The sequence below is a fragment of the Mya arenaria genome, chromosome 9 (genome assembly GCF_026914265.1).
Source record: "Mya arenaria isolate MELC-2E11 chromosome 9, ASM2691426v1".
NCBI lineage: Eukaryota > Metazoa > Mollusca > Bivalvia > Myida > Myidae > Mya > Mya arenaria.
Window position 1 is genome coordinate 62,685,340 of NC_069130.1, and position 24,702 is coordinate 62,710,041.

The 24,702-nt window shown below is 36.2% G+C and overlaps 1 protein-coding gene across 3 annotated transcripts; it reads left to right on the top strand.

The window, feature by feature from the left end:
- Nucleotides 1-1,299: 1,299 nt before the first annotated feature.
- On the top strand, nt 1,300-24,446 carry LOC128203633 (condensin complex subunit 1-like). 3 transcript variants are annotated; one of them, XM_052905132.1, is made up of 32 exons: nt 1,300-1,372; nt 1,621-1,745; nt 4,958-5,033; nt 5,329-5,387; nt 5,755-5,927; nt 6,235-6,377; nt 6,762-6,889; nt 7,208-7,331; nt 7,693-7,840; nt 8,131-8,253; nt 8,655-8,864; nt 9,291-9,381; nt 9,600-9,738; nt 10,002-10,255; nt 10,369-10,481; nt 10,698-10,951; nt 11,184-11,268; nt 11,554-11,690; nt 12,004-12,136; nt 12,890-13,084; nt 13,389-13,494; nt 13,979-14,163; nt 14,429-14,540; nt 15,713-15,992; nt 16,547-16,724; nt 17,100-17,194; nt 17,582-17,662; nt 18,237-18,420; nt 19,719-19,857; nt 20,266-20,466; nt 21,722-21,746; nt 23,683-23,813. In XM_052905132.1, the coding sequence occupies exons 2-31, from the start codon at nt 1,628-1,630 to the stop codon at nt 21,724-21,726; spliced, it is 4,269 nt and encodes a 1,422-aa protein (XP_052761092.1). In that variant the 5' UTR covers nt 1,300-1,372; nt 1,621-1,627; the 3' UTR covers nt 21,727-21,746; nt 23,683-23,813. The 3 variants fall into 3 exon arrangements, with proteins under 3 accessions (XP_052761092.1, XP_052761090.1, XP_052761091.1); XM_052905130.1 differs by lacking the exon at nt 21,722-21,746 and having other exon boundaries at nt 23,683-24,446; XM_052905131.1 differs by lacking the exon at nt 21,722-21,746 and having other exon boundaries at nt 20,266-20,474; nt 23,683-23,779.
- The last annotated feature ends 256 nt before the right edge of the window (nt 24,447-24,702 follow it).

Sequence of the window (24,702 nt, forward strand, 5' to 3'; positions counted from 1 at the left end):
TGCTGGTTTACATCATTTGCTTTATGTTTAAAAAGAAAACAAAATATAACTCAAATCATTTACCATGTATTTTAATTCTCTTTGTAGATTATTATAAAGATAATGGTAAAGGGCACATTCATGGGCATTTGCCACATCCACGTTACAGCTCCGGTTTCAACCAGCTATAATCGGTCTACCTTTAAAACGAAAATCTGGAACGTATTCCAATTAGACATTCATTCAAGTAATAAGATAACACTCTTCAAAACTGTTTGATTATAATTTATATGAATTCGTATGGGCGCTGTATTGTCCAAACGAGTGCTTGTGCATGCGCAATTGCCAAAATGCATGCTTTATCTTGATGTCAATTATAGGTCTGTATGTTAATAGGTTATTATTACCATAACCGTAAATATTAAACCGTCCTTCAGCCAACCGTATTAGTGACATTTGCTCTGTAAGTACAAAGGTTAGGTGCAAGGTTAAGTCAAAGCCAATGTACATGTTACAGGGTGACATTAAAGCCAAGATACGGTGTCCCTTTAATCCTCATTAAAACCCTTACAATTCATATATGTAACTGTTTTGTTTAAATTAATACATTGTTGACATCGGGTTAGATGAACCAACTACAGAAAACTTTACTTTTATCGCACTCGTTTTAAAAAAGAAAAGACATTTCCTGCATGCATGATTGAGATTTCTCTATGCACGCCCCCCCCCCCCCCCCCCCTAAAATCCTTCAAGTGAAATTTACTTTTTTATGTTAATACTGGAGAAATAGACTAGAATTGTTAAAATTTTCACGGGGAACACCCCCAATTCCACTGCCAACATTTTTTACTTTCTAAATTTTCTGTTCTGAGAATAGGACGAATGACAAAAGGTTGTTTCCCCTGAGCTATGCCCGTCAGTTTGGCCAATATCTTCAAGGACACTAACTGTAAGAACTAAAGAGTTTGAAGAATATACAAAGATAAACATTGATGAACATTCAGTAAATAACAACAACATTGTTTTGCTTATACATTTTTTTCAGGAACAGCACTTGACTGGAATAAACTAAATGACAACCTAGTGCATGAGCTCTGAATCAGTGGACATCATTCAAACACTCAGTATCAATAAGTGATTAAGCTTATGTTTAATTACTTATAAATGCATAAGTGTATTGTATTTTGGAATATAGTTTCGGTATATAACGTGTTTTAATATTTGATTGTCATTTTTAATAAAATGTACCAAACCTTTTGAACATACACCGTTTTGCTCATGTCCGTTTTCAAGAATCCTGACGCCGTTTTGACTACATCAGTTAGCGCTCTTTTTCGAAAATACGGAAGTGCAAAATCAAAACAAAGTCTCGTTTCACAATCTGTTGCTCATGGTAAGATTTGATTACATTGTGATACGTAAAATTGAATTTATTACAACAAAATTAATACCGTAGTTTTACAAATCTTCTCACTTAGTGGAATTTCAGATTTTAATTTTCTTGTCATATTATTTCGCGAACACAAACGAAAATTTATTTTACCAATATTAAACATACATCATAACATGCACACGTATTCAATATTTTGCTGTAGTTTTACTTTTAAAATATTTTTTCATCATAAACTGTACGTCTTTCAGAATCAGCATGGAATTTGAGTTTCCAATTCCAGTTTCTCGTGATGACTTGTTGAACAAAACTGGCATAAACCAGTATGTTGTAGACGAGGTTCTTTCACCAAGAGAAATAGCTGGAGCTGTTCAAGGTAGCTTTACCATTTCGGCCGAGTAACAAACTCAGTATGGTCCTCTTGGTTTATTGTTCTTTAGTATTAAATGTAAATATTTTCGTCTAAATTTGTTTAATGCCAAAGCACTTCAATTATCATTAAATACACTTGGCGAATCAATGGTCCTTTGGGCAGTTTTAGGCGTTGGGTTTGTATGGAGTGGTCCCCATCAAATTGGTCGGGGTCCTGGGTGTCCTCATGACATTTAAGACATCTATTACAGGGTTCGAATTTAGCACTCGCACACTCGCAAAATGCGAGTCAAAATTGAAAAATGCGAGTTGAATTTAAAGACACTCGCAAAAATTTGCGAGTTCAAAATTTGCAGAAAATATGCAATCCTCAAAATTGAAACGAACATAATCGGCGATCAATTCCTGCACAATAGATATAAAACTAATTTTAGAAATGCCTACTAATGACACAGAAATTGATGACGTAGATTAACGTTATGCGCACAGGCAGGTACTCGTTACTACATATTTTTGTAGAATGATTTTTTGTTTCCATTTTTGGCGGCGGTATTTAACTATAATCGTATCGAGAAACAGTCTGTATAATGATGAAAAGCAAAAGGATAAGTTTTTCTACGCGTGTCGATTTTAAAAAAGCGCAGATAGCAATGATAAACCAGTTCCAAACAAAGAAGCCAAAATGAAATAATCTGTCCATTTAAACTGTTTCGATGTGGAAGACTTCAAGAGGAAACCATTGTTTTTCATACAATATATACTTTTTCCTTGCAAACACAAAGGTTTGCCTTAAAAAAATACGAGTAAGTGTCTGGTTTTGCGAGTTGTAAATTTTAGCACTCGCAAAAATTTGCGAGTATATAAAAAAGTTAAATTCGAGCCCTGTATTATAAATTATATGATCTGGTGTAATTCCTGGAATGATTTAAAGCAACATTACTGTTGCCAGTTGGTAGCAAAATTCTTGTGAAATTACCAATTCGGTCTCTTCTTTTTTTGTCTCTCATTTCTTAAGAGACAAGCACAAATGAAACAAAGATCTTTACTTAGTGAAACAAACAGAGCCATTTTTTATGATAAACACATCTTTAGCATATAACACATTCAAGGTCATGTTTGACTATTACAGCCAATAACCACAGGCTCCTGGACATCAATTTAAGAATTAATTTTAAGATCCTCACTTAGGTTATATGTATAACTGTTCCGTTGGAAATGCTCCTCAATACCTTACTGAACTTTTGTCTAGAAAAAATTCAAAACGCACACTACAATCCTCGGAATCATCAATAGGATGCTACGTTGTGCCTTTAAAGATTCCAAAATACAATACACTGAAAGAAGTTTTAGAACTATTGGCCCTAAGCTTTGGAATGAACTGCCTTAGACAAAGTGATTCAGTAAACATATTCAAGAAACATTTGAAAACCCATCTTTTCAGAGATTATTATGCATTGTTTTAAAATGTATACCCATGAACTATTTACCAATATATTGATGAGCTGTTGTCTGTTTACACGATGGTGAACACCCATCATGTTGTAAATAATTTATATACTATTCATTGAACTATGTATGTTGTGTACTGTATTGGTGATTTTTTTTTCATTGATTACTGGTTATTTTATTCTTGTGTCTGTATTGCTCTATTGCTTTTATTTTCTTATAATTCATTATTGTACAACGCCATTGAATATGTATTTATATGTAGAAATAGGCATTTAAGCAAATAAACAAGTTTCAAGTTTCAAGAAGAGTCTGGAGGCATTACAGATAATTAATGGTGTACCGTATTAAAAAGCTATATTTAATACTCATAAACATCATTTAACCCTTACTCACATATAAACAAGTTTGGAAGACACTGCATGTATACACATGTAGCTAAATCTATCAACTACTCTTATGTTTAAGAGTTTGACCACATTTCAAATGGTTAATTTTATTATTTAAATTTTCGAAGTTTATTTTGTAAATAATATCTCGGATGTTGGCACTTTTGCAAGTATCTGGATAACACAATAGGGCTATCATTGTGCATTTTTATGAGGGGGTCATAAAGTGAAACAGACACCCTAGAATTGAACAATTTGCTGGTTTACACAGGATATTCCTGTCATAATTCTATGTTATACAGTGGAACATCTGTCGTCATATTTTTAATCCAGAAATGTGTTTTTTTTATTGATGGGGTATTAAAATTAAGATCAATTCCAGTACGGTATTTTTTACCAGTTGATTGAAATTATGAAAGTCCATCTTCAAATTCATTTCCAGATGAAATGAAATCATTTACTATTGTATCATTGAAACTGTTCATTAAGATAATTCAATTATCTGTCAAAAATATATTCACATAAAAATATTTGGCCACAATTTTTGCATGTAATATTGATCTATAATCATATTGGTATATAACTTTGATCTTTTCCAATATTCCTAAAAAAGCCTATACAAATCAGGACTGCTTATCAGGAAGTTGGCTGGGGGTCTTATCTGGCCACTTCCCTATGTGGTAAATGGCTAGTTAATAGTGTGATTCTCATTATATAAAATTCAAGAAAAGATGGGGGTTTTAATTTGAAAATGGGACAATTTAGAGATAAAACAGGGTGTGGTCCTTGGGGAATTACGGAGGTATCGGCTACGGTAAAGACGGGTAAAAAGGCTGTGATTGGTGAACGTTTTATTGTATCAATAATAGCAACAGTCTTTCAACATTATACTACATACTTTTTCATTTAAAGTCAATTTTTTCGCCGCTCCTCAAAACATTGGAATGACAGCCACTGCCCCTGCAGCCCCAGCTCCTTCGCCTCTATACTCTCAGTAGTTCGTACAGCAGTAAATACCCATGCATAAGGGTGTATAATTAAGGACATATTGTTAGTAAATATTTCATTTACTTGAAAAAATATAAATATTTACCAAACTTGAGACATGACAAGTCTTGACTAGTTTACGTTTATATGAATTAAAATTCCAAGCCTAATTGACCAGATACCCCAATTAATCTCAGATAGTTAGGATTTTTACTTTGTTTTGTGAGAAATACATCAGAAACATTCCTACTCACGCTGCATTAAACCAAGAAAATACTTTCAAAGGTCAATCTTAACTGAAGGGAAGATAAACATAATTATAATATATAACATTTGTTAAACATGGCTAAGTAATAAATTGTAATTATGATTGTTTATGTCTGTTTTTCTTTAGATGTTCGGACCTCATTTAGATCGAAAGGAGCTGATTGCCTTCTGGAATTCTTTGATGGCTTCTTCAGCATTTTGTGGTAAATAAAACTGTCATCATACCTGTATTTCAAAAAAGTAATGTGTACTTCAACCATGATTCATTTTACTTTGCATCCCAGTGATTTTTTTTATGCAATTTACTGCCTGGACCCATAGTTATAATTCATATTAAGTATGCAAGTCCAAGGAAATATTCGGAAACCAAATCTGGCTTAATTATGATTTATCGATTCTCATTATGCGTGCTCATCATTTAGTTTATATTGAAGATACTAACACTTCTATTATATTGAAACACAGTTATTAGACGTAAGACAGACTTGTACTTTGCAGCTTACAAAAGGATCTCGATGTTGAAATCAAAGAAGATGCTTGGACTCACTTGTGTAAAAGTAAGTACAAAGACAGACAGAAAAGATAAGTATGTCTATGTACTTCCTGAGTCTGGTCAATGTTTGGAATAAATTCCGAATTGTTATTTCTTTGTCAGTTGTATCTTTCATATTTTGTGCTTCACATAGCAGACATGAATAACTTAGTTAGATCAGTAATTGATAGCGCTAGTTGATAAATTCAATTTATTATACAGTTAATGGAAAATAAAGATTGCTGTAAGTTCTACAGCCCAGAGTAAATTTAATAGCTTCTCAAGGGTTGTACAATGAACTAGCCAAAAAGCTGATAGCCTCAAGTATATGTCATCTTTTTTTATGTTATAAACAATGTCTGTTTTCAACCCAAAGTGCATCTATGTTTTAGTTGCCGCGAGTTTGTCCACGAAACTGCCAGGGGTGCTTGAGGGGGAGATGGATCCTGGCACACGTAGACTGAACCTTAACCTGGTCAAGATGACCTGCTACCTCATGTGTCAGTACATGGAGATGTTTGAGTCAGATGAAACCAAGCCCAGCACTCAACAGGTTATTAACAAGGTATGGTCTGTGTGCGCAGAGTCAGAATTACACACAGCTTTAGTGGTGCATTAGCTTTTAAATGTATATTATTTATAGACGATTCTAATTGAATACAAGCTAATTGGTATTGAAAGTTGCTTCTTGTTTTGCTTGAAATTCATCTCTTTTTTAAGTTTTTCCGTAGAAAAACGGTTGTGATATTGTCATAGCCTGGATGTCGTTGTCATCACCATTCGGGTAGTTGATGATATGCACAAATAAGACCAGTTATATCATCAAATTAAAAATCTTCTGAGAAATCATGATTATGGTTTTGTGTATCCAGAATCGTAAGAAGAAGAAATCATCGACAATGACAATGGACTGGCAGCGAGAACGGGAGACTGGCCTAAAGTCATTACTGAACCTCGTACAACTGAGCATACACCGGCTCTGGGATCCGCCAGTGGTTGAAGAGGAGTTCGTCAGGTATACTGCCACAGTTTATAGTTTCAGTAAGGTGTTCATAGAGCATTTTACATATGCAATGTTGCATTGTTTCGTCTAAGCCCTCCAGTTACCCTCAAACACTTGACCACACTCACATGTGATATTGTCCCAACAATAGTGACTATATAATGTTGTAATAAATTGATAATGAAATGTAGTAGGACTCTTTCTCGACATCATAAGAGTAACGATTTTCTCAGAACATGAATTATAATCAATGTTATTTATGTTAAGTTATATTTTTAGTTGAAAATGACGTTTGATATCAAAATAATATATGTTTGATATATTGCAACCACCTGAATTTTTTTGTAAATGGATGATCATGTGGAATTATTATTATATTTTCATTGTGCATTGCAGTCTGGTGACAAACTGTTGCTACAAGATGCTGGAAAACCCTGAGATGACCCATGCTGTGAACAAGGACACGAGGGACGCCATCTGTCACATTATAGGAGTGATGGTGAAGCGATACAACCATGGGCTAGGTATGTAAATCATGTTTATAAGTTATATTAAACTCTTGTGAGTAAACCGTTTAGAAGATTTTTTCGAAAGTTTAACTTTATGCCCATGTTTCTCTTTCAAATTTTGCAAATAAGATTTTTTCTTTTCTTAGAAAATTAAATAAATATTAATGATTATGGCAAATCTAAGCTGACAAGAAATTCTGACATGGTGAATATAAGTGTTAATTTTTTTTGTAAATGGTATGTTGTGTTGTTCTTCTATACAAATATCTTTCATATTCTCAAATTTCACATAATTTATATTGTTCTTTAAACAGCAACTTTATCAACTTTCAGGTGCCAGTCTGAAGATTATCCAGCTGCTACAACACTTTGAGCACCTTGTCAGCCCGCTAGCCACTGCAGTTAGTGTCTGTGTCCAAGACTACTCATACAAGAGCATTGTTGCTGAGCTTATCAGGTGGGTACACATGCAATAGAAATGCTACTGTTTAAAACCTCTGGCATATATTCGGCTGGCTAGCCACTGTTAAGAGTATCTTTGTTCAGGATTACTCTTTCAAGAGTACTGTGGCTGAGCTTATCAGGTGAATTGAATAATTCTCATTCTATGAACATGTTGGTGCATTGTCTCTGCATGATAAGTGTTCATCATTACACACATACGCATTGTGGCTGAGCTTATTAAGTGAGCAGCATAAACTACCCATCTTTTATAGTATACTATGTGTTCTGTGTGCTAGCTGCTGCTGGTACTGTCTGTGTGAACGATTGCAAACTAAAGCGTTGTGAGAAGGTGCTTACATTTTTGTTTATTTTAGAGAGATAGGTCGAATGGATGGGTCCGACTTGGCCCGGGACTCATCTGGTACACGAGCATACTCTGTGTTTCTTGTTGAGATGACCGAGAAATGTCCGGCTGCTGTCCTGCCCAACATCTCCCTTCTCTTAGGTCACCTAGATGGAGAGGTGAGTTGAAATTAAGTTCTTGTGTAAAGATAGCAAAGTAGTGTGGAGAGGTGAGCCTTTATCATTTACAATCGCTAGAAAAGCAAAATACATGTTGAATCAATATTTTTCCAAGAATTGTAACACGTTTGACATTAATACTGAGAATGAAAGCCCATATTTGCTATGAAAGATTTATAACAAGAACGATAAAGTTCAGGGGCCGTATTCTTAAAGCTCTTCCTTAAATGTTCAATGCATATTTCTAGTAATTCGACCTTGCATGATTTTCTTTTCTATCTACACTACAGTCGTACATGATGAGGAACGGAGTGCTGGCGGCTATGGGGGAGATACTGATGAGGACGCTGAGTAAGGAAGGTCTGGATGATAAGATGAAGGACACACGAGACCAGTTCTTGGAACACCTCGAGGTCTGTGCTTGGAATTTCAATGAAATTTACTTATATACATTTATTATACTGCATGTATACCAAAATTATTAGATGTTTTCTGTAGCCGTTGTTAATCATTTAAATTAACGAAATATGTGTAGTTGACATTAACCTGAACCGATTAGAGGCATTTCTGAAAGAAGTACATGATGAAGAAAAATACCACATAAAAAAAACCTGCTATCAATGTATCCTTCTTGTGAATATCAATCAGGTGCTGTAACATCTTACCAATGTAATTGCTTTTAGATATCTTTAAGAATCAGAAGAATGTCTGGGGGGGGACTCAAACAGTGTCTTAGAAATGTTAATGTACTGGTATGTCCTAATGCATTATTTTCAATTCTTTAAAACATTTGAAACCTTTCAATCATTTACAGGACCATCTCCATGATGTGCATGCGTATGTGCGCAGCAAGGTCCTGCAGATCTGGTTCCAGATCGTGGAGCAGAAATGTCTGCCCCTTCCCCACCAAGAGAACCTCTTGAAACTGGTGATTGGGAGACTGGAGGACAAATCTTCCCAGGTCCGCAAATATGCCATACAGCTCATCACAACCCTGCTCAAGAATAATCCCTTTGCTGCCAAGGTATGTCATCAGCACTTAAGCATTTAATAGACCTTGTATTGAAAAAATCTGATTTATTGAAAGACAAACCTTTATATGTAGTAGTTAGATGACTAAGAATGGGCGGAGTCAGCTTAGTGTTTAATGGTTGCCCATCTGCAATCTCAATGGCTGAATATGTAGTTTGTATTCTTAATATAATTATATGATGTCTTGTTCAATAAAAACATAAATGTGTCCCATGTTTTATCGCTCATAATTGTGTTTAGCACTTCAAATTCTATTGCTTAGACCGTTCCTCATTTGTAATTTTAAAAGATCAAAAATATTCAATTTCACTTGCATCAAGTTCCAACACTATCTAAAATGGCCGTTGTATTTTGCATCTTTATAATGATAGGAATGCAGGTAAGCACAGTTAAGTGGTGCTCTTGTTGTGTATTATAGCTCTCCCCTGAAGAACTCGAGATCAGCTACCAGAAAGAGGTGGAAAAGCTGCATGAGATGGCCCCTGATGATGAGGAGGAAGATAGACACGGTGAGTGGGTTGACTTGTGTCATGAGTCATGGCCATGACAGGCCAAAACTTAATTCCTTTTTTAAGAGATAGTAAGGTGGTGGGCCCTCTTGACAAGGTTATGGTCCTTGATTGAAAAGCAAAGATCGATTATTAATTATTTATTTTTGCAAAGTTCATATTTATATGGAAGTAAATTTTTAAATAATGTTGAATACACAACTGTATGATGGTTTCAGATGCTTTCAAAGCGGAGGCTGAGGCAGAGTGGCTGGCTCTTGAGACAGAGTTGCGGCCCCTGATTGAAGAGCAAGAGGAGGAGGAGGAGAACAGAGGCAGTCCTGTGAGTCTTGTGTCTGAACAGGATACAGAGGACAGGTTAGTTGAAGTGACTATCTCAATTGTTCACCTTCTGAAAAATGTGGTCAAGTTAGTCTGGTGGTATGTGTACATGTTTGTGTTTACCACTGAACGAAGAGGTTTTTTAGCTTTGGGCACAATATATCGAGATCTCTCAAAATAGAAATGACTACTGGTGTCCACGCTTAAAATAAACTTCAGCATCATTATATAAGCTATCAGCACAACCTTGTGGAAGGGTTTGTAAAAACTTTAAATTCTTAATTACAATCTTTTTACAGCATCACGGAGAAGATTTACAAGCTGCTTACAGACAAAGCACTGAAAGATGCAGTACCACTTATAGCTGCTGCAAGGGAGTCATTTCCCCAAATTGGACAGGAAAAACCCACAGAAGAAAGTGAAAATGTTGCAGAAAAGACAAGAGATGATGATGATGATGATGATGAAATGGAGGAAGACGAGGAAAGTGGGAAGAAAGATTCACCTGAAACAAGTGTGGACCTGCTGACTTGTCTCAAAAACATCTTCGTGGGTAAATCATTATTTATCTTTCAAAAACATATCAGGTTCCCTCACAGTCATTGCTGTCAGTCTACCTAAGTTGTTCCTTTGAAATCACTATCATGTCATAAATTTACATTATAGAGAAGAAGCATGCAAGCCATGCTCTGTCTGCAGCAGAGGGCTTGGAGAGTCAGAAAGATCCTATAGTCGCCCAGGAGGTGGCAAAACAACAGGTCCTGGTACTCTACCTAAAGGTGAGCATTATGTTGTATAAAAAATAGCATATAATTGTAAAATTGTGTATCATTGGTTAAATGATGTCATAACCTGTAGCAATTTATACTATTTGAGCTGTGGATCATATGATATGAATGTCAAGTTTTCTCTATATAATTTGCTAGGTCCATGTCAGTATATCCAGAATAATGGTTGTGCTGATGTGTTGATATAATTCTCTCTTTATTTCTCAGGAGTCGCTAGCATTTGCCACTCAGCTACAGAATGCTGTTCCAGTAATCACCCTTCTGCTGGGCTCCAAGAACATAACAGACGTCCTAGAAGCCATCGAGTTCTTTGTGACCGGGTTTGAGTTTGGTCTTACCGTCACGATGATTGGTATACGTCGGATGTTACCACTGATCTGGTCGAAGGAGTCAAATGTGAAGGAAGCAGTGGTCGCAGCATACAAGAGGCTGTATTTAAATCCTCAAGGAGCCAATGCAAGGTGACTATTCTACCTTATAGATAAAATCATCAAATTTGGACTGCTGGTACAACAAGCCTGAATTCTTAAACTGCGACTTTACAAAGGTTTGTTACGAGACATTCCATATAAAATAAGGAAAAAACTGTTACAGATGTGTTTGTTTGAAATTTGCATTTATTCAGACCATAATTGTTTACTGAAGTTAAGTAGTTTTTGCATCATTCATGCTTGAAGTGTTTGTTTTGTGCAGGTTGAATGCTCAAGCTATTGTGAAGAACCTCTCAGCACTGACAATGGGGGCCACACTGTGTGACGTCACTTCTCTAGAGGGGCTCGTAAGTTTCCAAAAGCAATGTCATTGTACAAGTATCATGCTGAAGACCTTCATTGACTGTCTTGGTACAATTTACTGCCATATAAAGGCAGTATTCCCTTGCAAGAAAATGTTAATTTTCCCCCAATTTGTTCAACTTTTTATAATTATAACTCTTGTATTATAGCATAAATTAACTGTAAGACCTGTATTTTTATCGAAATATTTCTGATATCTACCGTATCTGCCCGCAAATATTCCCAATTAAACAGGTATGAGTTATCTTATTAATCCCTTCGTTCTACAGATTGTTCAGCTGGTGAAGTCAGGAGAACTAGGCCAGGGCGTTATTCAGATGTTATGGGAGAGATTTACCATGAAAATACCTGGAACCACGCCCGATGAGAGCCGAGCCGCAGTCCAGCTGATCTCTATGGCAGCCGGGTAAGCAAAATGTTCTTTGCATTCTTAACGTGACTGTTTTTCAAGAAAAAAGGTCAAATTATCATCATAACCTTTATGTTGTTTGCATAAACTTATTTAACTTTGTTTAGGTTGTTACATTAAACGTGTACATGTTACCCTTGGTAATATGTAAAGCTTGTCAAGGATATGGCAAAATTAAACAGGCTTTATTACTAGATGGTTATGTACACTTATCAATACCTTACTAGGCTTCATAAAGCATACAAAGATGAACATAAGCACTATCATCATTTAAAATAAAGTTGTTCTCATTTCCACCTCTGATGTGCAGTGCTGACATTGCCGTTGTGAAGACCAACATAGGTGTTCTTGTGAAGGAAGGCCTCGGACCTAGAGCTGACACCGACCTGCTCCTGGCTAGGGACTCTTGCCTGGCTCTGCTGAAACTGTGTACACCCAAAACTGTAAGTAGTTTGTAATCCCTTGGTCAAAATAATCTTTTGAGCCCTGCTCTGGTAAAATGCTTTACAGGCTTGCTGAATTTTGCATTTTATAGGAAGGTTTCTTGAATTTCCTGAAATTTTTTTGACTTGCTCATCCAAAGAACAAATCTGGGATTAATATTGGGCAATAATATGTCTACAGCTTAAATATTTTATGAAGCTCTTTAATGTATAGTTAAAAGGGAAGAGAATTGGCATCCTGGCAATGTGGCACCGTATGTTTGAACAGGTACTTTACTAGGGTTGTAGCCTGGTTTTAAAAAAACAGGAACATTGTATTGGGCTGTAAAGAACTTTAAAGTTGGAAGAAAATATTAGGAATTGTGTTGAAGTTATACAAGGTCTTTTGCCAAATAAGTAGTTTGTATCAATTTATAATCATATAATAACTCAAAACAAAACACAAACATTTGACTGTCTTAGGCATTTCATTCTAAAAAGGCAGAAAGCTGCGCATGATGGTCTCCACGGGAGCAGAAGCATACCATAAAAGGCCAGGGTGCTGCATCCCTCCATAACTCTAAAGCTAAAACACCAACATGACTATGCATATGTAATATACGACTAGCTGAATAGTAGTGGTGAAATTTGCGAGGGTAAAAATAGTTTTAAATGCTCACAAGTTATTTCATCATATGGTTCTCAATTGTATTGATGAACATCGAAGTACATATCGATCTGAGTATATGAAGCTGGAAATGTGTGTTTGTACAGATGAAAGGTGATGTGGGTAGTGAGCCGTACCGACTGCCGGAAACTCATGAGATGTTCACGAGCTTGTCCAGAATCCTCGTAAAGTCAGCTCCAGATCTGGAGAATCGCTACTGGATACCGCTCATGGAACAGGCTGTGAATGTGATCTACAAGTTGGCAGAGTGCCCGGACCAGATCTGTGGAGATCTCATTAAGGTGAGTCGGTGTGGTGTTGTTGAAGTGAAAGTAAATAAATGATTTTGGCTATAAATTTTTCAACCGCTAACATACAAGTAGAACATGGAGAACAAAATGTTTCTGAGCAAATCAGATAAATAAGGGTTAGTACAATTAGGTGGCATTGCACCACTATTCTTACTTTAAACTTAAAAACAAGTTGGAAGATGTTACAAGTGACAGCCAGAACCCTTATATTACATATGGATATTAGAATATTTTCTTGTGTTGTATATTGGTGTGTTTTCTTGTGTTGTATAGTTGTGTGTTTCCCGTGTTGTAGAAGCTGTGTACAGAGGGGAGTGTTCAGACTGAGGCTGTGTTGGAAAAGGATGGGGGCACTGAAGATAACATGGAGGAGGGAAATCCCCTTGACACCCTTGAAAAAGGTATTAAAGAACAAAACCAACAATAGGTCTGAAGTGGTATTACTGTAAAAATGTTCAATTAGCACAAGCCTTTAGTAGTTGAAATTACTGCTCTTTGACTGAGACTGTAATAAAACTGATTCCTGGCAAATAGATAAAGATGCTTATGAGAAAAAAAGTCACTACTACACAAGTGTCAGCAAAGGCTTTGAAGGGTTATATAGAAAGCCTAATTCTGGAAGCTTCCGGGGGCCAAGCCTTGAACCTTAATCAGGGCTTTGCTGTGGACCGAATGGGGGCCCTGGGAGCTACCTGACTCTCCAGCAAAAATTTCATTATTTTTCTAATTTCTTAACTTTCACCCATGCTCACGAATTTAAAATCTTTCAAATTCAATGATTATTTCTCTCTTAGTAAGAAGACTTGAATGGAGTTTTGTTTATCCTTTGATCAACTGTGTCAGACTGCAAATAGGATATTACCATACATTAATTTTATCTTCCAGACCAAGAAGAGTCGAGCGCATCATTTGCCTCAGGTGTGTTATCCCGTCTTTTGTCGCTGGTGGGGCACGTGGCTCTTCGTCAGCTTGTGCACCTTGATCTGGCCGTGTTTGGCGAAATGAAGAGACGTCGGGCTATTCAAGAGCAGAAAGAGTGGATCCAGACACCGGCCAGCAAACGACCAAAGGTTTGTTATTTTCCCAGAGTTGAGCATATATGCTTGCAAACTTGATTTTGAAGCATGTATTGTGTTTAAACTTGTGCTTGAAAGTAACATTTTCAGGAATATTTTAAGAATTCAGAAAAAGCTTCATTTCAACTGAATGTCAACAGAAGAAAACACCTATTTAAATAAACGTTTAAATGAATGAATTTAAACGAATTAAGTAAAGTAAATGAACTTATAAAACATGATTGTATATTCAATAATGTGACCATGTCTGTTTGGTCAGGACTCGACCAACCAGGAGACTATAGAGGAAGAGATGGGTCTGGCTGGGGCGGCTGCCGAGGACGCAGAATCCGAGTACATCCGCAAGATCTGTGAGACAGAGGTGGTCACTGGTGAGTTCTGCTTGATTGATAAGACAGCTGCTTAGGGCTCTGAATCGGAGTATATCCTAAACATTTTTATGCCCCCTTTTGAAAAAAGTGGGGTATATTGTTTTGCACATGTCGGTCGGTCTGTCTGTCGGTCGGTCGGAATACCAAATGGTTTCCGATCAATAACTTGAGAACGCTTTGACCGAGGGACCTCATACTTGGTATGTGTATTGGTCATCACCAACAGATGAACCCTATTGATTTTGAGGTCAGTGGGTCAAAGGTCAAGGTCAGTGTGACCTTTACATGAAAAACGGTTTCCGATCAATAACTTGAGAACGCTTTGACCCAGGAACCTCATACTTGGTAGGTGTATTGGTCATGACCAGCAGATGAACCCTATTGATTTTGAGGTCAGTGGGTCAAAGGTCAAGGTCAGTGTGACCTTAACATGAAAAACGGTTTCCGATCAATAACTTGAGAACGCTTTGACCCAGGGACCTCATACTAGGTAGGCTTATTGGTCATGACCAGCAGATGAACCCTATTGATTTTGAGGTCAGTGGGTCAAAGGTCAAGGTCAGTGTGACTGTAAGCTGAAAAAAGGTTTTCTGATTGTCCATATTTTATTTAAGTGTCCAAATCCTACTAACAATTTGGCTCCCAAGGGGGCATAAATGTTTCACTAACATCTCTTGTTTAATATAAAGTTGAGACTGGTTGAGTTTCTATTATTCTGGATTTATGAAGAACTTGGGATTTCTTTGACAGCTGATTAGGACACTGAACATGATAATGTTCACAAAATCTGAACATCAGAGGATATTACCAGTAAGCTGCCTTGTTGAGTTTACCTTTTTCCAAAGAAAAGAAAGCTAAACTTCTGGACTATAAACACCAATATGATTTTTTTTCCACGTTTTGTGCATTAAGCATGTATTCTTTTAAAGAGAATAATAAATTAGGCAGTTAAGATAGTCTGACATTACAAGGATACCTGGTTACCCTGGGTAAATATGATATCAAGTATAGAGCAAAATCAGTAACCGCATATAAAAACTATAGATGATGATGTGATCTGCAGAAATATTCATCCCTTAACCCTGGAGGCCTTATAAAAAGGTTATAAATCCAAATAGTTGAACACAATTCAAGCTCATATTAACACATTACTTATTGGCTTTCCACTCCAGGAAACACTCTGTTGTCTGCATTCGGCCCACTCCTGGCAGCAATTTGCTCCAATCAGCAGAAATACCCGGACCCTGAACTCCAAACAGCCGCTACCTTGGCACTCGCAAAGTTCATGATGGTCAGTTCGGAGTTTTGTGACGGGCACCTGCAGCTGTTGTTTACCATGCTGGAGAAATCAACAAGTCCTATTATCCGGGCGAACACCATTGTTGCCATGGGAGATTTGTGTTTCAGATTCCCCAATCTGATTGAACCATGGACTCCACATCTCTATGCAAGGTAAAATATACAGGGTGTTGTGTTTGTAAGTAAAATTTTATACCTCTAGGGCAAATAATATTGAATGTTCCCCTCCCATGATAGCCCAGAAAAAATCAGCACAACCCCAAAAATGTATTGCTCAAACTTTCTATTTTGTACAATTTTTGAACAAAAACACTGTGTTTTAATTCCATTCTATTCATTTAAGAAAAACACCCCAAATAAACAGAACTATAAATTGCCTCATCGACCCAGCCTCAATCTATATGAGTCAGGAGGGGGTAAATGAAGACTACTCTTTATCTGTCTTTATAGCTGTAAACTTCTGTACAGAAGTGAATGTAGCAATTGTAACATAAGATTTGAACGCATACACAGCCTTCATTCAAACTTAATTGTATAGAGAATTTAAAGGTGTTTAAGTCACTAAATATAGATTTTGTGTTTAAAAGATGTGTAAAAGCAATTGCATTACATTGAATGGCTTGATCCAACATATTTTATATTATAACAGTTTTTACAATTCACTTACTGGTAAGTTTAGACTAGAGTGTAAGATATGTTCTTTACAGACTGCGTGATGAGTCGTCGGAAGTACGCAAGAACACGATGCAGGTATTGACACATCTCATCTTGAACGACATGATCAAGGTTAAAGGTCAGATCAGTGAGATGGCCATCTGTATCGTCGATGGTAATGAGAGGATTGCCAGCCTGGCCAAGCTGTTCTTCAATGAACTGGCAAAGAAGGTAAGAATGTGTGCTCTGTTGAATTCAACCTGTTCAGATTATTTGTTCATCTAATTACAGATATTGAAAACGGCTAGTTTTAAGATTTGTTCAGAGCCAAAAGACCAGAGTTAAAGGAATAAAGGGGACAAGAGCGTATTGAATTAAATATCGAATACAAGAAATTGTCTTGTAATATGAATTGTAAATTATAAAAAAAAAAAATCAAAGAAATATGTTATGTCAGTATTCCTGTGTTATCTCATATTACAACACACACACACACACACACACACATGTATTAAATCGCCATGTATATTTGTCATTATGAGTGATATAAGTATTACATGGTATGAGGTTAGTCTCCGAAGTATTACATTGGTTGTCATATTTCAGGGAAATGCAGTCTACAATATTATGCCAGACATGATCAGCAGACTCTCTGATCCTGATGTGGGCATTGATGAGGAAAACTTCAGGACAATTATGAAGTAAGAAACATGCTCATTATTATCAAACCAACATTGATATGAAACTGATATTCATGTTTACAGGGCTTTCTATTTCAGAGTATCGTACAGTTGTGAAGTGTTGTCTTTTTTGCTGGACATTAGAATTTTAGATTACCTTGAAATGGATACAAATGACTTTGGAAACAATTTTCAATAATGTACCTATTCAATCTTGTGGTCATGCCACAATATTGTCATTCAGTGAAGAGGTCTGTTATTGATCCGACACAATCAAACTAGCTGGATTGTTTTAAGCTTACTTGGGACAAACATTGGATGCAAGCCCAGAGTTTATGGATATTAATGCATTAATTAAATGTCAAATTTGTATATACATTGGAATCATGTATCATTATACTATTTCAGGTACCTGTTTGCGTTCATCCAGAAGGACCGGCACTGTGAGAGCCTCGTGGAGAAACTCTGTCATAGATTCAGGGCAACAAGGTGCGTAATAGCAGTCTTCCAGCATGTAGGAATACAGTATATAATGACGTGTATATCCAGTTCTATGGACCAAGGAACGTGATATACACAGAGAAAAGAAAAAGTAGATTTATGTCATTTTATGGTTTAAATATATTGATAATGGTGTTAGAAAATTAAGGTTTTGTCTCTTTTATTGTTTTCTTTCACTCATTTGACCGGATTTAAATGTTTATCAGACTAAATATGAGTAATTTACAAACCACACTGAGGCTTCCTTAATTCCCATGTTTATAGCTATTTAATTTCTGTCAGTGAGACTTAAATACCTCCACTGCTCAACCCCACCTCCCGATTTATTGACAGTTCAGTTTTAAGATCAATTCTTAAACTTATTCAAAACCTTTTGTATGGGGACTGTTTTTTTTTCTTGCAAGGTCAACTTAAAAAACTTTCTGCTCAAAAAAATGTTTCACAATCAAATCCTTGTGGTTGTTTGTGTAAACCTCCTCGTGTAATGATCATGTGATGTCCAAGGATAGTTATTGGATAATCTGTTTAAGTCAATGTAATACTATCATAACACTTCATTCAGGGTTGACCGTCAGTGGCGAGACCTGTCATTCTGTCTCTCCATGCTGTCGTTCAGTGAGAAATCTATAGCTAAGCTGCATGAGAACTTCCTGTGCTTCGCTGACAAACTCGCAGATGAGGAAGTCTACAGCTGTTTCAGTACAATTGTCACAAAGTCTCGAAGTTTTGCCAAGCAGGAGGCTAAAGTAAGGAAACCAACTTTAATTGGCTCATCATATTCGATTTTTGACTTAATCTTTTTGATACACAAAATATTAAACTTTGATACCTGGTAACACTAATAGTTGTAATATTTTAAATGAATTCCCAACTTTGTCAGGTTAAGGGTACTCTTAGATTTTTCATTCCCTTTTTATTATGCCCCCACAAAGTGGCGGCATATAGGGTTGCCCTTGTCCGTACGTACGTCTGTCTGTCTGTCTGTCTGTACGTACGTACGTCCCGAAGATTGTTTCCGATCTAATTCTTGAAAACCGTTTGTCCAATCCTCACCAAACTTTAAACACATGTTTGTGACCATAATATCTTGATCAAGTTCGATAGTCATGGAAATCGCTTTAGTCATTTAGGAGTTACGGCCCTTTTTTGCCAAAAATACTTCAAAAATATATGTTTCCAATCTAATTCTTGAAAAGTATGTGTCCAATCCTCACCAAACTTTACATACATGATTGTGACCATAATATCTTGATCAAGTTCGATAGCCATGGAAATCGTTTTTGTCATTTAGGAGTTACGGCCCTTTATTTGCAAAAAAAGACTTGAAAAATACGTCCCGAAGATTGTTTCCGATCTAATTCTTGAAAACTGTTTGTCCAATCCTCACCAAACTTTTAACACATGTTTGTGACCATAATACCTTGATCAAGTTCGATAGCCATGGAAATCGCTTAAATCATTTAGGAGTTAGGGCCCTTTATTTCCCAACAATACTTAAAAAACATCTTATCCGATCTAATTTTTGAAAAGGATTTGCCCTTGTGCAGATTATCCTGAATAATCATTATGGCTTATTTTCTGTGACAAAAAATCGAAGTGGGGGCATCCGTGTCCTATGGACACATTTCTAGTTATTAAAGGATTTAAGCAACGTTTTTTTTCAAATAAAGGTACAAATACTACCTATGGTAGTTCCCATAATCTCTAGAGAAAATCATGTGTAAAAAAACATTACCCTAAAATTAGAAGTTGTCCGGTTAGTGCAGTGGGAGGCACACTCGCTTCTCACCAAGGCAATTTGGGTTCGATTCTGGGCCTGGGCGCGTGTGAGTTTGGTTAGTTGTCACCAAGCTGGACAAGTGGGTCTTGTCCGGGTACTCCGGTTCCCACCACAACACAATACCACAATCTACCGCAACATCTTGCCAATGAAAGTGATTAATATAAGTTGCAATAGCTTGTTTCACAATTGTTGTAAATTTCAATAAGTTAAAACATGTAGACTACAGCTTCTTGTTTATGGATGCCATTTTCTCCATTACAGACCCTGATTGATGAGCTGGAAGGACGGATTGAGTCATGTCACAAGAAGGGCCTCAATGAGGATGAGTTGATGGAGTGTGCAGGGGCCTCACCTATAGCCAAAAAGGTGAAGACACCGCGAAGGCCGACCAAGACACCTGGTAAGTTGAGTAATAATTTAATGGGTACCAATGATTAGTTATGAACTTAAGAGGTATGATAATAAAGAAGTTGAGCGGTATGATAGTAAGGAAGTTGAGCGGTATGATAGTAAGGAAGTTGAGCGGTATGATAGTGAGGAAGTTGAGAGGTATGATAGTAAGGAAGTTGAGAGGTATGATAGTGAGGAAGTTGAGAGGTATGATAGTAAGGAAGTTGAGAGGTATGATAGTAAGGAAGTTGAGAGGTATGATAGTAAGGAAGTTGAGAGGTATGATAGTAAGGAAGTTGAGCGGTTTTGTTAGTAAGGAAGCTGAGTAGTTTGATTGTGGGTGGGTCACCTGGTGTGTTGAGTGTTGAATTGTAAAAGTGTTTTCTTGTTTAAATTAACCATCTATATTTTATCCTAGCCAAGGGGAAAGCCAAGAAGGGTGGAAGAAGGCGTGTTGACAGTTCTGACGAAGAGCTGGATGCAGAAAACCTTACACCTGTACCTCGCACCCAGAAAACACGAGGGGCAAAGAAAAAAACAGCCAGACCAACATTCAGCGACAGTGATGATTCTGATATCGAGCTGTTTGAAGTTGATAAATCATCGAAAAAAAAGAAAGGTGAGTTGGTGAGTTAGTATATCTTTTACCTCCTGGATGTATATGTGTACATGAATGTTTGTATACTACAATTATACCAGTGTATATGTAGGCCTGCATTCATTATACCCCTGACAGACAAAGTTTGAGGGTGTGTATTGGAGTCACCCTGTGTTCAGTCTGTTGGTTGCAATTTTCTTGTCCCGAACATAACTTGAAAACTACTGGATGGAATTTAATTAAACTACACAACTTAACAATGGTCAAATACAATAAGAGGAAGTGCAGTATACAAAATGCCTTTCCGTAGTATGACTTGAAAACTACTGGATGGAATTTAATTAAACTGCAAACGATGGTAAAGCAAAATGAAAGGAAGTGCAGTATACAAGAACCAGTATGCTATCCTACCTTATTACAGAGTGCTCTTTGCTACTTTTTCTTGACTGGAGTAAGTCTTAAACTTCATACTTCGGATAAGCAAAATGAGAGGAATGCAGTGTACAATCAAGACCATAACTCTATTTCAGCTAATGGCAGAGTTATTGCCCTTTGTTACTTTTTCTTGTCAGCAGCACAACTTCTAAATTTCTAAATGGATTTTAATTAAACAAAATAAACTTTAGTTAAGCATGATAAGTGAAAATACAGTGTACAATAACCTCTGAGTTATGGCCTCTTTCAAGGAAAAAGGTTTGCAAATCCTGTGTCCAGGCAGCATTTGGAGGGTATTTGTCACTCCTGTGACAGTTCTATTTCTTAATATACTCGTTAATGCATAGAAATATTTTTTGTAACAAAAGTGCATGTTTGCTTATTGCTTACATGTATTGCATCTCAATAGTGATTGGATAGAGCACACTATACATACAATTGTAAATACCTTCATGACCTCCCAGGTATTGTGCTAGTTGCAGATTTGTAAAGTACCGTACCAAGATCATGAAAAATATTGTTTTACAAATTTACTTTTCAAGAAAAAAGAATTAAATGTATGCATATGAATACATCACTGTGTTTTGTTATGAATTGCAGCACTTAATGAAATATCAATATTGTAATCATGAATGATAGTTATTTTGAACAAGTTATTTAATATTCAGATATTCACATATCTTGGTAGCATTCCCTTAGATGTCAGTATCGGTTAAGCATTGTGAAAACGATTAATGTCAGATGAAAATACCGCCAGCCAAGACCCCCCTGTTTTCACCATTCTTAACCAATACTGTGAGCACTCCATGTTATTAACTGGCTCTTTTGCTTTTTGCTCTAGTTTGACCTTTAACCTCTGGTGATTGGTGAGTAACCTTGACCTTCACCTAGGGGCACCCGCTTTATTCTGCACCAGTAGTGAGATGCTATGTCACAATGTTGTGGGCTTTATAATAAAATTTCTGAAGGTTTTCTTGCACTGAACAACGTATCTTGAATAGCTGTAACTTTATAAACATTCAGGATAGTTGTATTTAACTTGTACACATGTTACTTGAGACAATATGCAGATGTGTAGCATGGCTGCTGACTCTGACTTTATTAATAGTTGAGTTATGCCCCTTCTTTGACTGAGAAAAAAACAAAACGGTAGAGAATTGGCGTTTTGCTGCCTGGCGCTGTTATTCAGATTTTGGTCTCACTTGTAAAGTTTAATACACAAACATTTGAATTGAGATTTATTACCCGCAACATTGTGGTGAGATATCTCTGGTTGTTGTAAGCCTGGAAAGCGTTTTGGTGGGTTTGATTTTTCTAATAGCTGTCTCAAAAGTGGACTTTGTGAGACAAATGTTTCTCAATCATTTAAAGTATATATTGTATTCCTTTATATAATTTAATTATTTTTATTCTTGCGAATTGAGTTTTAACAGGTATATGTTTAGACTTTTTGTTTTTTAGCCCTTTGATTTTGAAAAAAGTTTCCTTGCTTGCAAATATTCTGCCAGTTTAGTCTAAAAATGCTTTAATAGCTACCCTCCTAGTTCTAGTATTTAACCTAATACTTAAATATCAGTGATACATATTTCTGTGCAACCTGAGTCCTATACTCAATTGTTTTTCCCCCAGAACCCTTTATTCTTTAACATGTGCATCAGCAGAATGTATTGTAGGCTGTGCATAAAACTATGCTTTGGACTCTAGGCTTTTTTCTCAAGAGTCATGGTGCTGACATATCTGAGATCAAGGAACATATGATAATCAAGCAAATTTGAAAATGAACAGTGCTGTATGTCAGATAGCGAATCTATGAAGTTAGGACCCATGGTGATGAAATATCTGAGTCCGAGGAACATAATCAAGTAGATTTGTAAATGTATCACTGCAGTATGTCACAGTATGTTAAAATAAAGCCATAGGTGAAGGTCACTGGTGATTACTGTTACATTAGTGTTTTACATTTATATAATGATGTAATATTAAATTTTAGGCTGCCTGCATCGTTAACTAACACTGCATGTCACTAATGGGACATTTCTAACACCCTAATGTTAAACTCCTGCATGTATTTAGAGTGATTTCATTTGCATGTAAGTAGATTAAGCATTTTTTTTTGCTTATAATGTATGCGCTACATGGTTGAAATCTACAATTTAACAAGAAATGTACTTGAGGGAGTAAATAATATGAAACAAGTTGTTTCGGAAAGTTTGCATGACTTGAACTGTATTGCCATATTACAATTCAACTCAAAACATTCAGGGTTGTAACAAGTTTCGAGTGTATGTTACTCAGATGTGTAAATGGCTTTGTTATAAACATCCAGTGCATATATACACCTATCATGCAGTCATACTCTTTGAATGGTACATTATCCCTCTTCTGTATATAATCTGTATGTGTGTTTGTGTGTGAGTGCATGTGTATGTAAACAGACATTTTTTATAGCCTTACAGAGTAAATGTATGAAAATATAAATGTTTTAAGATAACAATTCTCATGAAAACTACTTAGCTAGCTTGGTATTCCAAGAAAAGATGTTACGGTGTAATGATGTCTTAATGTCACTATTGTCTTTCAGAAATCGTAACCTTGGCAATACTCAAAAACTGTTCCAAGACTTTCAAATGAAACTTTATATTTAGCAACAACCATTACTCTGGGCTTTGATAATTGTTGAGTTTTGCCCCTTTTTTGACACATACAATAACAGACGAGGATTTATATCGGCTTGCTATCTTATTCTTGACGTTCATGTAGGAATTTAAAAGTCCATCACTCATATCTCTGCTATATTTACAGGTGTGAAACAGAAAGAGAACTTTGTCGATGAAGATTCGGATTCCGATCCCCCTTCACCCCCTAAACAGCCGTCCAAGGGCCGTAACAAGCGCCGTCTGACGTCACTTCATTCCCCACTGAGTCTCAGTAACACACCAGTATAGACGTGTTACTGTTGTGTGTTGTTCAGATTGAGGACGATGATCAATTATATTTGCACTAGGGCTTATGGAAATACTGTACATGGTTCCTGGTTGTAGTTGCACTTGCAGTACCTTGAGTCTAGCAACAGGCTCATTGTTATATAGTTTTCCATGATAGATATCTTTCTTTAACCTTATGATTTTTTTTTGAAACAATGTAAGTAAGTTAACCAAACATTCAGAATGTGTTTTACATTTTCCATGTATATTTTTTATTTCATTAAAAAAATAGCTCAAAAGCGTGTTGGTAGTAAGGCACCAGTTTCCATGATTAATATGTGTATATGTAATATATATTTAATGTGTTTTTATTTTTTCACTGTGTAATGTTGGATCTTGTCTTTATTTCTTTAATTTTTCAGCAGCAAACAGATACACAATTGAAAGTTACTTTCTCAGGAATATTGATGGTTACCTAAACTATATTAATATTGCTGCTTTAATTGTGAAGAAAATGCGAAAAGATGTCAAACATTATGTACATGTATGTGTATAATTTACTTTAAAAAAAGCTACCAGAATGTATTTCCTTGAAAATAATACTTGTGTCATTGACAGTAAAATAAAATATTTGTAACCATTTATCTGCGTCTTTAGTATATATAAAAATTTATACTCCTGCAAGGATTGAGTAGAGGTATATTCAAGTCATTGTTTGGTTAGTTTTGTAAGCTGTCTGTAACAAAATGTTTGTGGGGTTAATTACATGTAGTTCTACAATTTAAGATGGAGGATTCTGAAACTTAGGGGACATGATCATATAAAGTGTACTAGTGGTCAAGATGGTTCAAGAACTAGGGGTCATTCAACAGGGAGCAAACACATTTGTTAAAGAATG